The following is an 18328-nucleotide window of genomic DNA, read 5'->3' on the forward strand; positions in this document are numbered from 1 at the left end:
GATTATTGAGGAAGAAATATCTAGGAGACTGGCAACTTGGGGAAAACATTTGGATTTTAAGACACCAACATATAAGAAGCTGGTGAAGTCAAAGCTCACCCTTGAAGAAAAGTGGGCCTAGGACAGTATCTTGTAGAACATTAATATTAAAGCAATAGTGGAAGAAAAAAAAGGCCCCAAAGCAGACAGAAAAGAAATAATCGGTATGTAAGGAAGACAAGAGATGTGTTGTCAGAGAAGCTAATGAAGGAGAGAATTTTAAGAACAAAGTAGTTGAGGAACTGATTTGCCATTAACTGAGGAAAGTCATCCTATATAATAAAAGGCTCATATGCATATTGTCCCCTCTGGAGCTCGACCACTCGCTATGATGTGCACTGACCATCAGGGGGCGGTGCAGAATGAAGGAAGGCCCCAGCAGGCAGCCAGCAGCTGGGGGAGGAAGGCCCTGATAGCCCTGATCACTGGCCAGGCCCAGGGACCCTACCTGTGCATAAATTTTGTGCACCGGGCCACTAGCGAAAGATAAATGCCCATCACAGCTGGCAATGTTAAATGTACAGAAAAAGAATTAACAGAGTAGGGCTGACACTGCTATCCTAAGAAATGCCTGCTTGCAAAGTTGGGCTTTGGATTTCACAAGGATTCTCAACACTCTAACTGATGCAAAATAGCTCACTTCACCGAAACAGTCAGTACATCATGTGGCTTATGCTGAACAACTGCTTCTCTTCTAGGAGTCTGTAATTTTGGTACATATTAGACATAGAGTGTCTACATGACCAGCCCCCAATAAAAACCTTGGGCATTCAGGTGCCAATGAGCTTCCCTGGTACACATTTCACACAAACTGTCACAACTTTCTGGGGGAATTAAGAACACCTGGTAAGACTCTACTGGGAGAGAACCCTTAGAAACTTGTGCCAGATTTCCCCTAGACTTCACCCATGTGCCTTAACTCTTTGCTGATTTTGCTTTGTTTGTATTCCTTTGTTATAATAAATCATAGCCATGAGTACAACTATATGCTGAATCCTTCCAGAAAATCATCAAATCTGAGGGTGGTCTTGGGGACCCCCAATACAGTTAAGGGAAGATGCTAAAGTAGAACATAAAGTTGACAAAAAGTTATTTTTATTTGCTTTGTCATTTATTTAGGGGAAAAGACTCTTAAGAAGTTTACATACCAAAAGTCAGGAATATCTGGAGAAAATCAAATTAAATTTATAGGAAAGAATAAAGATAAGTTATGGAATAAGTCCTTCAAGATCTTTGTTCTACCATGAAACTACCCCAGATGATTTATGTTTTTACAGTAACATTCTTAACAAAAGAAGATATCTCTAAGATGCAATATTTGTCTACATAAATGATAATACTGTTGAAATTACATAAATAAACCCTTTAAATATGATAAAAAGACAATTGTTCAGATTTTAGATTTGCCCAAAATAAAGTAAACATTACTACATAATCTAGTCACCTAAAACAAAAATGTTTCCATTTACATTCAGTAATCATGCAAAACTCGTATTTATTTTTAAAGAAAATACCAGCAGAATCGTATCCTCTGTACTCCAGTCTCTGAAGGCCTTTGATTAGCGTCTCCAAGATTTCTCGTCTTGTGCGAGGGACATGGTAGTTTAAGTAAGCAAATATACCTGCAAATAAATAAACACTTAATAAAAAATTGTCTAAAGATTAAAAATTAACATAATTACGACATTTTCATTTGCATAATAATGCTTAAGAAGTGTGAAAATGTGAAGTTAGAGTCCATCTTTAAAAGAGAAATAACTCCTCACTTCAAATTGTCTAAAGGCAGTGAAACTTTTTCAAAGGGGGGTTTCTCATTTGTAAAAGACTAAAGCAAATATGTCAAAATAAGTGCTCATTTTTGCCGAGCCAGGTGACTTAGTGGTTGAGCATTGACCTATGGACCAAGAGGTCACAGTTCAATTCCTGATCAGGGCACATGCCCAGGTTGCTGGCTCCAACTCCATTCGAGAGCATGCAGGAGCCAGCCAGGCAAAGATTCTCTCATCACTGGTGTCTGTCTGCCTCTCTGTCTCTCTCTCTGTCTCTCTCTCTCTCCCCCCCCCCCCCGCTTTCTCTCTGAAATCAATAAAAATATTTTTTAAATAAATAAATAAATGTCTTTTCTTTTTTTCAAAGAAGCTCATAAGAAGATGGTCTGCCATTACTGCCATTTTGTTAAGTAAAATTTAATTTTAAAAAACTAACCAATCAACAACTTTGCTAAATACTGAGTATTATGTTTAAAGAAAAGCATGTCCTGGAGTATTTTAAGCTACATGTAGATCTTACAAAACTACCTATACAGATAAAGTAATTTTCCTTTCAATAATCATGTTATCAATCAATAACATTTAGGAATAAGTAGTTTATAAATATCAATTCTGTAAAAAATACTACCTAAATATTCTAATAATGTGAGGAAATATTAAAAATATATATAATCATCTCAAAAGAAAATAGCTTGAATCACTTATTCACCAGTTATTAGCTAACAACAAATAACTGTAATATAAACAACTTTTAAGAATTAATAGAGGGGGGAAAGCAATAATTTAGAAAATCAAAACTAGAAAAAAAAGAACTAGTACATATGAACTGAGCAAGGCAAACAAAGAAGTAGTAAACAGAACACAGGCAAAAAATATTCACATTTTAGGAATAGCAGTATGGAAATTATCTAAGGCCTCCCATGATTGTACTTTGGTCAAGGTAGAGAGCACTGAAGACCAAAATATGAGGAAATTATAAGCTCAAATTGCTTTTTTATAAAATAATTTCCTTTTTCTTATATTACACTATAGTATCACTGAATCATAAAAAAATAAAATTAACTCAGTGAAGTAGAATTCCAAAACAACTAGTCTTTATTTCCATTTGAAAAGATCTCTTTATTCTCTAAATAGCTTGGTCCTACTGAAGCATTTCAGCATTCAAAAATACTGAGTTGTTAATATCCAACAAAGAAGCCATAATACTGGTTTGCTAAGCATCATGATCAGTATAATTTTTTCAGACAAACCATCATGCCCTTAAAAAAAAGGAAATTCACATTTTATTTCTTTTTAAATGTTTTTATTGATTTATTATTATTTTTTAGAAAGAGGGGAAGGAAGAGGGAGAAAAAGATAGAAATATAGAACAGCTGCCTCTGGCAAGTCCTCTGCTGGCATCGTAAATTAAATACCATATGTCAAAACTCCAATTCAAAATCTACCTCTTGAATCAGAAAGCTCTACTATTACAAATAATTATAACTGTCTTTTTTTTTTTTTTTTTTTTTTGGTTCACTATTGGGACAAGAAAAAGGAAAAGAGGAGAAGTTGAGGAAGAAGAAGTAGGAGCAATATTTCTCCTTACATCACTGAACAGGAAGAAAAGGATGACACACATAAAGAAATTTTCTAAGATCAAAGTAATAGAGATGGTAGAAGGAAGAAAGGGAATTAACCTAAGTCATCCCTCGTTAGGAAAATGAAAGATAAAGAAAAGCACTGAATCTACCAAAAGATTGAATCTGCCAATTTTATACACCTTGACAGACCCAGTGGCCTAAAGACAGTCCACCCGTTGGGATTAGTGAGTTACCTGTAATCTAGGGGTGGCTGGGAAAATATAATGCCATATAACCAGCCTATCAGGCATGCAAGGGCATGTTTACAAGGGAGGTATTCTTAACTCAAAACAGTGCTTATTAGAGTAGATGATCCCATTTCCAGGTCCTTAACTTATCCCATCAAACCTCCCAGTAGGCAGTTCTGCTTAGGGTAACTACAAAATCCTAAAAATATTCTCCACTGCTCTTCAGTAATTGCTCCCAAACCACACAAAGTAGTTGTAGGGAGCACAGGAGATTTCCTATTCCCAAACCAATAGATGCTTGTACCTCCAGGCATCAATCTCAGAAAATGGCAATTTAAATTCAAAGCACTTAGGAGCACTCTGCTTAACAACCTGGATCATAGTCTTGATACACCTGGTTAAAGCAACTTGGTCGTAAGTAAAGATTTTTAAGCCTTATTAAAATGAAAACTGAATGCAATTTAGCTAACTAATCAAATTATTAAAGTTCCTATGCCTGGTTGAATTTACACTGAGTGGCCAGATTATTATGATTTCTGAACCCATAATAATCTGGCCACTCAGTGTATATCCTTTATAATAAAAGGCTAATACTGTATGCAAATTGTCCCCTCGACCAAGAGTTCGACCAGCAGGCAGGCTGGCCAACTGCCCATGTCCCCTCCCCCTGGCCAGGCTAGCTGGACTCTACCCATGCACGAATTCATGCACCAGGCCTCTAAAATACATACACACACACACAGAAACACACACACTTAGTGGCCAGATTATTATGCGTTCAGAGATCATAATAAACTGGCCGCTCAGTGTATGTCCTTATGAATAAGAAATTTTACTTCTACATATTTTTTTCACTTAGCAACTTCAGTATTTTGACACCATAAATAGAACTCATCAGTGTTAATTGTTCATATTCTCTAAATTTTGAACTTTCTCAAACTCCATCTACAATAACAATTAAATTTCATTTATTTGTTTTATTTTTTGTTAATCCTCACGCAGGTTTTTTTTTTTCCCATTGATTTTGGGGTTGGTTTTTTTTCCAGAGAGAGTGAGAGAGAGGGTGGGGTTGATAGAGAAAAAAAAGAGAGAGGAGAACATCTATGTGAGAGAGATACATCAATTGGTTGCCTCCCACATGCACCTCAACCTCGGCTGTGCATCAAACCTGAAACCCTCGTATCCACCTTTGACTGGAAATTGAACCTACAACCCTCGGTGCATGGGACAATGCTCCAACCACTGAGACAAACCAGCCAGGGTCAATTAATTTCATTTAAAAAAAATTTTCTTGCCAAAACCCATTTGGCTCAGTGGATAGAGCGTTGGCCTGTGGACTGAGGAGTCCCAGGTTCGATTCCAGTTAAGGGCATGTACCTTGGTTACAGACACATCCCCAGTGGGGGGTGTGCAAGAGGCAGCTGATCGATGATTCTCTCTCATCAATGTTTCTAACTCTCTATTCCTCTCTCTTCCTCTCTGTAAAAAAAATCAATAAATTTAAAAAAAAATTTTATAATCAAAGTTTACAATTCACCACCATTAAAGATTCAGATTACACAAAGGCTACATAACGAATTGTGAAAATCTCTTTCTAAAAGGGGAGATAACCAACATTAATTTAATACACGTTGTCCCAATCTTTCAGCTATGTTTTTACATAAATGAACCTAGATATATGTGGCTTTAAAGGGCTTTTTAAAAACACATAAATTTGGTGACCATAAATTTTAAAAGTACAGAACTATATATATATATATATATATATATATATATATAGTTCTGTACTTTTTTAATTAAAATGTTGACATTGTTCTATGTTGGTACAACACATCTACCCAATTCTACCTAATGGCTGCATATCAGTCCATAATAGTCATATTTTACCTAACCATTTCCCTACTGGGATTTTCCTACCTCTTTGAAATTATGAACAATACTGCAATTAAAGTTATACACATCAACTAAATATTTGTCATAAAAACATAGTTAATACTACTATAATTGTGGAGGCACATTCAACAGGTAAGACCCCTTTAGAAGTTCAATAGGTAAGACCCCTTTAGAAGATGAAATATTATGAGATAAAATTTTCTACATTCCTAAAAACAAAATAAAAAATTATATCGAGTGACACAATGAGGAATTTCAATTATTTATGTGTTTTCTAATTGTTTAAAAATATTCTTCCTATTTACAAATGCTGGTTTGAGTGGCCCTTACTTCGTTGGAAATATATGTTGCCACTAGAAGGAGCTCTATAACACCTCTCCTGCACATTTAACAATCTGGAACTCTAAGCACTAAACACTGACACCTCTAGTTATACTATCCCTCACAGTCTATTTATGTCATCTTTCCTGAGAAAAATCATGCACTTCTTGCTCACAAATCTTCTAACGTTTAATCTCCCCCACTTCTCTCTGATCAATCAAATCAAACAGTTTTTCATTTTCCTTCCAAGTCAGCTTTTATTCTGTATCCCTGATGCCCTTACAGTGAGATCCAACCACACATTTCAGGTTCACTTGCAAAATGGCCCTTCCAACAGCTGACCAATCTTGTTAATTCAGTTTGTCTAACTTTCCCCCAGATATTTTTCTAAAGGCTAGAATCTAGACTACTCTTAAATTCCCATTTCTCCCTTCCCAGCTTCTTTCTCAAGATTCTCACTTTATATTGTAGAACCGAAGTCTTCACCTTCATATTAACAACATAATGCATGATATACCCTTATCCTTCCTTATAAGCTCAAAACAGAAAACATATTCTACATATATGAACCAGCCTCTCCTGAACATAACTGTGGATAAGTATGGAGGAGAGACTGTTCTGTGAGGTGACTGCTGCCTGTCCAACAAGCTGGACCCAGGCGGCTTTCTGTAATCCCCCCTTACAGACTATCTGATCATAATTAATGTTCACTCTGACATAAATCACCATCCCCTCCCTTGCCTCCTGTTATGTGTTGGTCCTGGAACAGATAGTTGTCCTGGTCAATGTAATTTCCATACCTGATAGCATTCATATACTCAGACCTGTGACTATCCCCCTACCACTTTTACCCCCTATAATTCTCTGGTGCCTGCCAAGTGGCACAGGGATCCATTTCATCTTACAATCACCCAAGACATGCTTCAGATATGTTTCCCTTAATAAACTCTATTAAATTAACAGATTGGAGTGGCCCGTATCTTTCTTCAGTCTTTCCTTGCCCTCCACTTATGGAAGTAGATTTTCAGTCCTGTGGTTTTCCCCTGGGTCTATGTGTCCTAACATAAGTGATGCTTCAACTTTGTAAATACAGAACTTTATATGTGTGTGTGTGTGTGTGTGTGTGTGTGTGTGTGTGTGTGTGTGTGTATTATTTCAGAGAGGAAGGGAGAGAGAGATTGAAACATCAATGATTAGAGAGAAGCATTGATCAGCTGCCTCCTGCACACCTTGCACTGGGGATCAAGCCCTCAAGCCTGACATGTACCCTGACTGGAAATCGAACCGTGACCTCCTGGTTTAGAGATCAGCACTCAACCACTGGGCAACACTGGCTGGGCTAAATACAGAACTTTTTATTAACATCAAAATATTTTGAGGATCCTATACAATAGTAGGTTGAATTTTTATTATCTAACTTTCATTCAAATTATAGATAACACTTAGAATATGAATTGATCAATGAATGCCCCATAATAAGTTCACAGCTCATATATCAAGGACCACAGCTCTAGAACTCAACTTTTCAACTCTATCAGAAATCTCAGTTCCACAACACTCCCTTCCTTTGTTGGTACATTTGCCCTCCTCAACACAAACTCAGGTCCTTCTGCCTTCATATACGTAACATCTCTAATGATTTTATTATAGCTCAAAGCAATTAGCTTCTCTCTGCAGTATTAAACATGGATGACCTTCTTCTACATTTGCAGATTCTGTCCATGTCAATACATACCACTTTGGAACTCTTCTGCCTTTAACCACAGGTCTTTGGCCTCTTTTCCTAGCACTTCTATTCCTTCTTTCAAACCCACTGGCAGTTCTCAATTTATTTCTGATTCCATTGATTGTTGGGTAACACATCCATCAATATCTTTTACAGTGTACTAGTTCTCTACTGGCTGGCACTATTCCTCAACATAAAAGTCCTGCTAGACATCATCTAGAATGTTCCTGGCCTAACCAGTTTCTCAATTTCTATTCATGCCACTCAGGGTTTGTAACATGGCAATGAACAGAGACTGTGTATTATTACCTACACCTGTTGCATGTGTATTCATTGTTTCCTCAAATCAGATAGCAATTCCTCAAAGGCAATTTCCTTGTTCTGGTCTTCTCTCCAAATGGCAGAGTGCCAAATATAAAGCCATCATTTCAAATATCTTCTAACACTTTCAAGATCCCTGAAATGTAGTCAAAAATTCCAAGACCACAAAAAGAGAACACTATTTTGCATATGTTAAATAGGGATGAAGTGAAAGAAAGGTTGCATAATTAACAGTTTAAGAAATACTGGTTACAGGTTAACAGGTTTATTTGTAGATCTTCTTAGATCCTTTAATCTTGCTAAGTGCAAATCTCCAAAAGCAGAATAATGTCCCAAACTGGTGTGTTATAAAACTCCTATCTTTTACTGCTCATTACCAGCACCTATTAACTTCTCCCTTTCCAGGGAACACAATTGAGGAAATGCTTAGTAAGCAATTAATTAATTTTCTTTAACAACTACTTTATATCCAGTATGATTTCTAAGAATAAGTTAATAGTACTGGTTTTATGATTCATCCAAGCAGCAAAGTGTCAGCATTCTTCAATCACCCCCAAAGTCATTAGACAATATAATTACAAAAAACTTTTTAAGGATTCATTTCAGGATACTTTTAAATTGCAGCTGCCTGACTGTTTTGAAATATTACCTACCTCATTTACAAAAAGTCTATTTATATACACCATCATTTATTTTTTTAAAAAAACAACAGCAAAAACTGTTCGCTTCAGCGAATTGACAATCTCTCACCAAAGCCAAAAGTTAAAAAAATAACTAAAAAAGAACAAAGTGTATTCCAAAGAACCAAGAACAGAGGAAGATAAAATAAATTTGGGACATAAACATGCTATTCTTCTCTGGGAAATTCATAACTCTTAGCACATTAAAGTTTCCAAGAAGTCCTCCAATTAAAAAAAAAAAAAAAAGACAGTTCAACATAGTTTAATCTGTTGCTCCCCAAATTTACTTGACCATGGAAACTTTTCTTTTGCCTTAAGCATACCACAGGATTATAGCCTTCATTCCTCTGCTTCAATATTATGCAATGTTGAAATAAAATGATCTTTTAGAAAAATCTGAACAGGAAGCAGGAAATCGACAGTAAATCTACATTTTCCACCTGATCTCATTCCACACTCAATCTCGCTAAAAAATTTACTTATATGATTAAGATGTGGGAGGAAAATAAAGACAAACTTTATTTTCCTAACAGTTAACCTTCATAATTAAATTAAAGGGAATAAATTCTAGACCTTATTCCAGATCATGCAAAACTGTGGTCTGGATAGGGTTAAAAGCAGGACCTCAAAAATAACTCAAATACTAGTTGTTTATTCTTTATAACCCGTTTCCTTAGCAATAAAACTCTGGAATGGGGATGTTGGCTAAGAAAAATGTGACATCTAGTCTCCACCCTAAAACCTCACTCTAATCTGCACCTTTTCTGAACCAGTTCAGGTTTCTTCCTTTATAGTACACTAGAGGCCTAGTGCATGAAAGTTCATGCACTGGAGGTGAGGGGGGGGGGGGGGTCCTTCAGCCTGGCCTGTCCCCTCTCATAGTCTGGAAGCCCTCAGGGGCTGAAGGCAACCTGGTGATCAGGGGAAGGTGACACCCCATCACACCTCTGCTGCTACTACTGCCGGCCTAAGCCGGCCCTGGTTACCTGAGCCTCGGGTGGCCCTGGATGGCTGGGCAGCCGCCATCTGCGATTTGCCTGTGCCTCAGGCCAGCCCTGGGTGGCTGGGGGGCTGAGGAGACTGGGGAACTCCGGAAGCAGGTGCACAGAGTGGCTGGACTTGCCTGGGGGCGGGCCTGACTGTGCCACACGTGTGCTGGGAGCCTGCCACCTTGGCAGGGCTGAGGGAACTGGGTGCTGCCATCTTGTGGCTGTGGGCGTGGCAGTCAATTAGCATATTCACTCCTTATTGGTTGTTGATGCTGCCATCTTTGTGAGGGTGTGATGGTCAATTAGCAGAGTCCCTCTCTATTAGATAGGATACTTTGGCTTCCTTTTCCCGGAACAACATGAAGGAATTATCTACAACCAGATAGCCAGGTGCTTAACTAGGTGCACACCTCATCATTCAGGAACAGTTAATTACCAAATGATGCACATTGGGGATTAACCAGTTTACTGCGTCACTGCTCCAAATTAAATTACCGAATGTGTTCTTGCAAACCACTCTACTATCTAGACCGGGGTTCTCAACCTGTGGGGTCACAATGCCTAAGACATCCTGCATATCAGATATTTACATTATGATTCATAACAGTAGCAACATTACAGTTATGAAGTAGCAACAAAAATAACTTTATGGTTGGGGGTCACCACAACATGAGGAACTGTATTAAAGGGTCGCGGCATTAGAAAGGTTGAGAAACACTGATCTAGACAGAGCAAAGGTATATCTAATGCTAAAGTCAGCTCAACTAATAATTTCAGAAAACTATTTAAAGATTTTCTCTTTTTTGTTTGTTTTTTTTAAAACTACTCTAAATTTAAACATGCTCCTCTTTTTCAGAAGCTGAAATTTGCATAAAGTTTAATACAGGAAAAATAAAGCTAATGAGAACTTGTCACCTCCTGCTCAGCTCTTGCAAAAGTCTACAAAGAATAAGTTTCCCAGATAGTTTCAATTCCATAAAAGGTGTTGTTGTTTTTTCCTAGTCAGGAGTAAGGTTAGTTGTAAACTTCAATAAGAAAGGTAATGATACAATTCTTTATACTGACAATGAAAGGCCAAGTTAATACCAGTTTTAGTGCAGATTAGTCATTTCAGATTCAGACCATTCCTTTTAGCTAACACTTTTAGGTAATACTAATACAATTAAGTCTCAAAACATGAAATAAAATGGCCTAACTTTTTAATTCTTAGGTTATTTCTCACCCAAGATTATTTTTCCATTGCTTTTTACAAAGTGGAAGGTCAAGGGAGGAGAGAGAAACATAGTAGATGTGAAAGAGACACATCGATTGGTTGACTGACTCCCTTACGGGCCAGACTCAGGGATCGAGCCTGCAACTGAGGATCGTGCCCTCGACCAGAATAGAACCCGGAACCATCTATCCCCTGGACCAGAATACAACCCAGGACCGTCTATCCACTGAGCTAAACCAGCTAGGGCAGGCCTAACTTTTTTTTAACTGTTCAGGTTAAAACATCCACCAAAGGTAGACCACTGTTTTTCATAGGTATCTTGAATGAATGCACATGCAAGTGATACATGACGTGTGATCTATCGCCACGGTCACTTCTGGGCCTCTTCCACCGGATCATCAGGTCTGACCTCACTCACCAAGATATTAATCAGCAATGGTTTCTGCTGAGACAGGGGTGGGCAGGAAATAAGACCATGTGTACTGCCACTGTCATAGCTCTAGTTAAAGTTCTGTTCTCTGCTGGGCCTGATGGAAAGACACCAACTAAAAACAAGTACTTTTTAAAAGGTTAAGTCCTTTTAAAAAGAGCACAAGGTCAGTTCAAGAGAACCTCACGTGATGTCCCACAGGTTGCCTCACTCACCTGGTGGACTCTGGTGAAGTCACCCCCATCCGCACCCCAGTTCCTTCAGCCCTTTCCTCTTTCTTTCCCAGGTCAGGACAAGCATCTCTCTTCCCTCCGGCTCCCAGTTCCCTTCTCCGCGCCCAGCCGCCCCCTTCACTCCTCCAGATCGCCTCCGGGGCCCGCCCGCTCGCAGGTAACCCTCCCGAGTCCACCACACCCCTCCGGCCCGCAGAGACCGGCCTCTGCCCCCGGCCCCCGCGGGACGCCCCCGGCCCAGCATCCTGGCCCCGCACCCCGCAAACCCCCGCTCCCGCCGGCGCCTCAGGCCTCAGCGGCGCCCGCACCGCCCGCACCGCACCGCGCGCCGCCCCGCAACACGCCCCCCGCCCGCGGCCCCTTACCGCACATGATGCCGGAGGCTCGCCCGGTCCGCCAGGCGAGTGGTTAGCGAGCGGCTGGCCAAGTCGGGAGCACACCAGAGCCCGTGGGTGCGATCAGCGGGCTTGGGGGTCAGGAGGCAGCCGCACGACTCCCTGGAGGATGCGGCAGCCGAGGTAACGACTCCCTCCTTGGCCTCCGGGACTCGCCAGCAACTGCCTCTGGCCCCGCCCCTCGGCACGCACCGCGCCGCCGCCGCCTCCGCCGCCCGCGGGTCCTATTGGGCCACGTCCGCGCCGCTCACGCGCAGGTTCCGCCTCCCCGGGCCGCCCCGCCCGCCAGCCCACGCAGGCGCTGGCCTGCTGGCAGCGAGGACGTGGCAGTGCCGCATCCGCCTTCGGTTCCCGGAGCCGCCCGGCTCGCCCGGGGCAAATAGCGGCAGGAACGGCGGCGCCTCGGGGGCGGGAGGGGGGAACCTTGTCGGCTGGCTGGGAGCGAGAGGAAGATAAGGAAAGAGGAGGACGGGGTTGTCTGCGAAGCAAATAACGCTGAGGGCGCGCCTAGTTCTGTCCTAGGCTCCGAGTTCCGGCTCGTCAGGAAGCGGGGAAAGAGGAGGAAGAAAGCAGCCAGCCGGACAAATAAGACAGGGTGGGAAAGGGACATAGATCCTAAAAAAAAAATAAAAAAAAAATTGCAAAGAATTGAAAATAGATAGAAATACCAAAACTCCTGGTTGCAAAGCGCTGTGCAGAGTCTATGAGTCTCCCAGGTGTCAGGCAATTCAGTTCCCGACTTGGGTACTGTTATATGCTTGGCCTCCAAAAGCCCTCAGCCCCCATTCATTGACTCCCTAACCCTGTTTTTTGTTTGTTTGTTTGTTTTTGCAGAAGGGCAGGGGAGACTTCTGCTGGCTCACCTGACAGGACTGTAGCAATTGCCTAGATTTCAGTCTTACGTTGGACTCATCGACGATTAACTCATTCTATGAATTAATGCACCCTTCCTGCCAAGAGAAACTTAATCAAAGAGAGATGATGTTTCTGAGAATTTACTACCTGAGCATTTGCTTTAGAAAGATTTAAATAGTGTCTCTCGTCAAATGTAGATGGTTATCATAACTATTGACTCTAGAGTAGAATCAAATAAAAACTTATACGACATATAGAACATGGCATGGACTTCTGACCTCAGATGTCTCATCTTACTTCACACTGCTGCTCCTTTCCTATCCCACCTTCCAGCTGTTTACACTCCGATAACGCTGAACAGGTGATCTCTCAATTAGGCCAATATCCTCAAGACTTTTGCACACTTTGGTTACTCTTCATGGAACCCACATTCCCTTCGCTACTTAAATGCTACCTCTTAGGGAAAACCTTTTTTGTCTCCCCCAGAGAGATATAGGGACATGCATTAACCTTTCATTCTTTGAGTTGCCCCTTTTAAAGCAATATACTTTGATTTTTTTTTTTTACTTTTGTTTTTTGCATATTCCTCTACTAGGCTGTTTCTTGAAGCTAGAACAAGTGTTTGCATACTCAACACCTAGTATAGAACTTACCACAAAGAAAGAGATCAAAAAGGTTTTTGAATGAGTGAAAAAAAGTCTAATGTTCTTAGTAGAATTTTCTTTCTATGGCTGGTTATATGATCAAGTGAGCAAAGGGCTTTTCAGTTTTTCATAGAAGGGAAAAAAATGTTTTTATCAAAGGCCTCAAATAAAGACCAGAAAATGTCACATTGATCAGAGTATTTCTAACATGAAAACCCTTTAATATTTCAGGCCCTTAAACAGGTTCTTATGTCACCCAGAGCAAAGTTTAAAAAACAAGTGAGCTGTTTGAAAATAGACAACACATTTGGGACATAAACAGTTGGGGATCAAACCTGCAACCTGGGTATATGCCCTGCCCTGACCAGGAACCACACCCAAGACCCTCAGTGCACAGGAAGACTCTCCAACCGAGCCACACTGGCCACGGCATCATTACAGTGTTTGAACACCTTTGTAAGCTGCCAGAAATCCTGTCAATGCCACAAAGGAAAGCCAGCAGGACCACCAGAGTTCTCGTGCTCAAACTATAATTGTTGAACCCCCCTGCTTTCCTCTTCTGCTTCTCCATCATGACTATCAATTTGTCTTGTCCATCTCCATTTTACAGCTATTTTGGAAGGTGCTTAATGCACCAGTTGAAAGAAACTTTTAAAGCCAATTATTTTCCCAGTTGTTTAGTGCACGCAGACCCAAAGAAAGCCCTGAGAATGAAAATTTACCTCCCTAAGTGGAGGGCCGGGAAAGACCAAAGAAAGAAGCTGGCCTGCCGAGACCAGTTTGGATAGAGTGTCGACCTGCGGACCAAAAGGTCCCAGGTTCGATTCCAGTCAAGGGCATGTACATTGGTTGTGGGCACATCCCCAGGGGGGGGGGGGGGGGGGTGTGCAGGAGGCAGCTGGTCAATGTATCTCTCTCATCGATGTTTCTAGCTCTCTATCCCTCTCCCTTCCTTTCTGTGAAAAATCAATAAAATATATTTTTTTAAAAGAAAGAAGCTGGCCATTCCAGTCAAGTAATTAATAGAATTTATAGAAGGAATTTAGAAGACATGTCTTAGGTAGCTGCAAGACAAAATGGGTCCCCATGCCAAGTGGGCAATAATCACAGGTACTAGTATGTGAGTGCTAGAAATTATATGCTTAACCAAGTCAGGAGAACAGCCTGTTCCAGGAACCAGCATATCGCAGGAAGCAAGAGAGGTGTTGATTTATGTCAGAATGAATATCAATTCAGACAGTCTAGAAGTTGGGTTTACAGAAAGCAACCTCTGTTCTGGCCCAGCGCTAGCACACAGGACAGGCAGTGGTCACCACCACACCAACCCAACCTTGAACAACCTCACCCACCCACTGAAACAAAGAGCCCTCTGTAACCATGTGCCAGTCCAGTCACCGATATAGAAGCATTTTGTTTGACTGAACCCCATCTACACAGAGCTTTGCCTGAGCTGGACCTTTGGAAATATGAGCTGCAGAAGAAAAAAATAAATCACCTAGGAATGAATGGGCACATTTAGGTCTTATTCAAACATCTGAGGAAATGGAAAGGATTTTCTCTCTGATCAACAGTTTTGAACAGAATTGAAAAAATAAAACGTGATGGTGTGTCACTTATTGTCTGTTTATGCTACTTGATTTCCCAGATTAGTCCTGTGAAATCTAATGGTTCTCAGCCTCCTCCTTGCCGTGCATCAGGGCTTCTAGCTGTCATTTCTGAAGAAATGAAGAACCATAATTGAAATAGGTGTATAAGATGATCAACTTTCACATTTGTGATTTTTGTTATTCCTTAGCAGACTCCCAATGGAAATAGTAATAAGATTGTTAAAATTATACAGGCCTGCGTGGCTCAGGAGTTGAACATTGACCTATGTACCAGGAGGTCATGGTTGGATTTCCAGGCAGGGCACATGCCTGGGTTTGGGCTCCATCCCTGGTGGAGAGCATACAGGAGGCAGCCAATCAGTGATTCTCATCATTGATGTTTCTCTCTCCCTCTTCCTCTGAAATCAATAAAAATATAGGGGGGGGAAGGCAACCAGCAAGTGCATAAATAGAATAACAAACTGATGTTTCTATCTAACCTTTGCTCTCTCTAAAAATCAAAAATTTTAGAAAAAGAATACTATAGAAAACTTTCGTATAGTGGCATTTGCCCTTTTCTGAAGCATCAAAAAGGGTACCAGATGTTAAATAGGCCTTGAGCACATGAAAACATGCTCAAAGTCACTAATTATCCGAGAGATGCAAATCAAAACAACAATGCGGTACCATCTCACACCTGTCAGAATGGCCAACATCAACAAATCAACAGACAAGTGTTGGCGAGGTTGCGGAGAAAAAGGAACCCTCGTGCACTGCTGGTGGGAATGCAGACTGGTGCAACTACTGTGAAGAACAGTGTGGAGTTTCCTCAAAAAACTGAAAATGGAACTCCCATTTGACCCAGTAATCCCACTTCTAGGAATATATCCCAAGAAACTAGAAACACCAATCAGAAAGGATATATGCACCCCTATGTTCATAGCAGCACAATCTACAATAGCCAGAATTTGGAAACAGCCTAGGTGCCCGTCAGCAGATGATTGGATCAAAAAACTTTGGTACATCTACACAATGGAATACTATGCTGCCATAAAAAAGAAGGAATTCTCATCATTTGCAGCAACCTGGATGGAATTGGAGAACATCATGCTGAGTGAAATAAGCCAATCAATGAAAGAGAAACACCACATGACCTCACTCATTTGTGGATAATAAAGAGCATTATAAACTGATAAATCAAAAGATAGATATAGAGACAGTATATCAACAAGTAGACTGTCAAATTACAGCGGGGAGGGGAGGAAGATCTGGGGGAGAGAATAGATCAACCGAAGGACTTTTATACATGCATATAAGTACAACTAATGGACACAAAACTCTGGGGAGGGAGGGGATCTGTGGGCGGGAGGGAGGGGGGCAAAAAAAAATCAATAAAATATATTAAAAAATAATAATAATAAAATAAAATAAAAGTCCAGATTAGTGAAGAAAAAAAATAAATTAAAAAAATAAATAAATAGGCCTTGACTATGGAGGACTAGTCATTTAAAAAACTGTGATTATAGGAGATCAAAGTTTCCTATCCCAAATTACCTCCACTCCTTGGCTATCACAGGCCTAAAGTCCACTTGTGTGTGTTGTGTGTGTGTGTGTATATTGCAGAATACCTCCCTCTTCCCTAGATCTACATTAAGTCTACATTAAGGTCTACACTATGATATATTAACTTTATTTATAGGATTACTTTTCATTTCCATACCATGTATCAAAAGGTCACTGAGGAAATGTAAATTTTGAAGGGAAGATAATTCTGAAATCAGAAGGCAGACCTGGACAAATTACCTTGATTGATGACACTGGACAAGAATATGACAATATAAGGGCCTGTGTAACTGAGTATGGAAATGCAGAGAGGTGGTAAGATATGGGAGAAGGAATCAGATATGAGTTAGCCAGGGGTAACTCATATCTGATTACTCCAAGGTTCCAATATTCCAAGGTTGTCAGGTTCAATCCCGTAAGGGCACATACCAGAATCAACCAATGAATGCATAAGTGGAATAAATTTCTCTCTAAAATATATATTTTTTTAATTTTTAAAGAGATACGTTGGCCATAAAAGCAAACTCTATTCACTGTGACAGTTAATTTTTTTATGTCAATTTGGCTCAGCCACAGTGCTCAGATATTAGTCACACACTCTGGGTGTGTCCGTGAGGGTACTTTTGGATGAGATTAACATTTACATTGCTGGACTTTGAGTAAAGCACCTGGCCCTCCATAATGTGGGTGGGCCTAATACGATTAGTCAAAGGCCTGACTAGAACAACAGACTCACCTCTCCAGAGCAGGAAAGAATTCACCAGTCTGCAACATCAGCTCTTCCATCTGCAGCCTGATATCCCACCCTGCAGATTTTAGACTTGCTAGCCTCCATGATTGCATGAGTCAACTGCTAGTTCGCAAAGCAATTCCCAGAGTGTAAGCTGAATTTATCTATAATAGCTCAGGAAATACATTGTCCAAACTCACTATCTGGTTCTGTGAATCAAAGGACAAAAATAAAAACTTCAATCTTGCCATTCACAACTGCTGGAGTTCTTCCTACTTCCATCCCTATCTTAATCTCTCTACTTTTGGAGACCAGAATTCTAGAGATGCAATATACCTATCTTTCTTTCCCTGATATTGTTTGTGAAATGTTGTCTCTAAATTACTACAGAAAAGGGAGAGAGGATAATTTGCTATGTAGACTATCTAAAAAAGCAGTACTCCTATAGTAGAGAGATAACTGTCCAAATTGGCACTGACTATAACTCTCTGAGTCAGAAGCCAGTAAAAGGATCCAATCAGCTTCTCATTTTATTTCAGAGATTCTGTTTCATAAGGTAAAACCTGAGCATGCTAAGGCAGTTTTGCTCAATTCAGCCTGCACTGTCTTATAATTAACTGAGTTTTGTCTACATTTAGAATGTTTTTATTTTAATCAGTATTCAGCATTATGATTTGCATGTGCATGTGTGTGTGTTTGTTCTTTGTCTCAAACCCACAATGAACATGTACCCTGACCAGGAATCAAACTGGCCACCTTTCAATGCATGGGACAATGCTCAAAGAACTGAACCATACCAGCCAGCGAGGACAGCCTGATATAATTTTTATACTAGAATTGTTTAGTTTTTTTCCAACAAGATAAAAAGTTCTTTAAAAATAGTTTCAAACATCTCACAAAAGCTAAGCCATTTAGAATATTTTTAAAGTATTCTCCCTATTCACATCTGTATTTTAAAAATAAATAAATTAGATGAGGTAAAATTTATTTTAAACTGCTTCAAACATTATGCAAAGAATTAACCATGAAAAAATGACTAACAAAAATAAAAATATCCCTGAATAAAATCCATGTGTACAAAATGATTCATAATGCTATAAATAACTCATATGAGGTAAAGCCAACACACTA

General features: G+C 40.1%; 1 protein-coding gene across 2 annotated transcripts in view; it reads right to left on the bottom strand.

Moving 5' to 3' along the window:
* The window catches only part of GFPT1 (glutamine--fructose-6-phosphate transaminase 1), a 51309-nt gene extending 39314 nt beyond the window's left edge, over positions 1–11995 (bottom strand). Inside the window, exons 1-2 of one of the 2 annotated variants that reach the window (XM_036435610.2) lie at positions 11790–11993; positions 1554–1661 (exon numbers count right to left, since the gene is read on the bottom strand). In XM_036435610.2, coding sequence (XP_036291503.1) covers positions 1554–1661; positions 11790–11796 — 115 coding nt within the window. In that variant the 5' untranslated portion in view covers positions 11797–11993. Of the gene's footprint in view, positions 1–1553; positions 1662–11789 lie in introns of both variants that reach the window. The other variant, XM_045580846.1, reaches the window with a different exon arrangement.
* Positions 11996–18328: the final 6333 nt, after the last annotated feature.

The sequence above is a fragment of the Pipistrellus kuhlii genome, unplaced genomic scaffold (assembly GCF_014108245.1).
Source record: "Pipistrellus kuhlii isolate mPipKuh1 unplaced genomic scaffold, mPipKuh1.p scaffold_m20_p_13, whole genome shotgun sequence".
NCBI lineage: Eukaryota > Metazoa > Chordata > Mammalia > Chiroptera > Vespertilionidae > Pipistrellus > Pipistrellus kuhlii.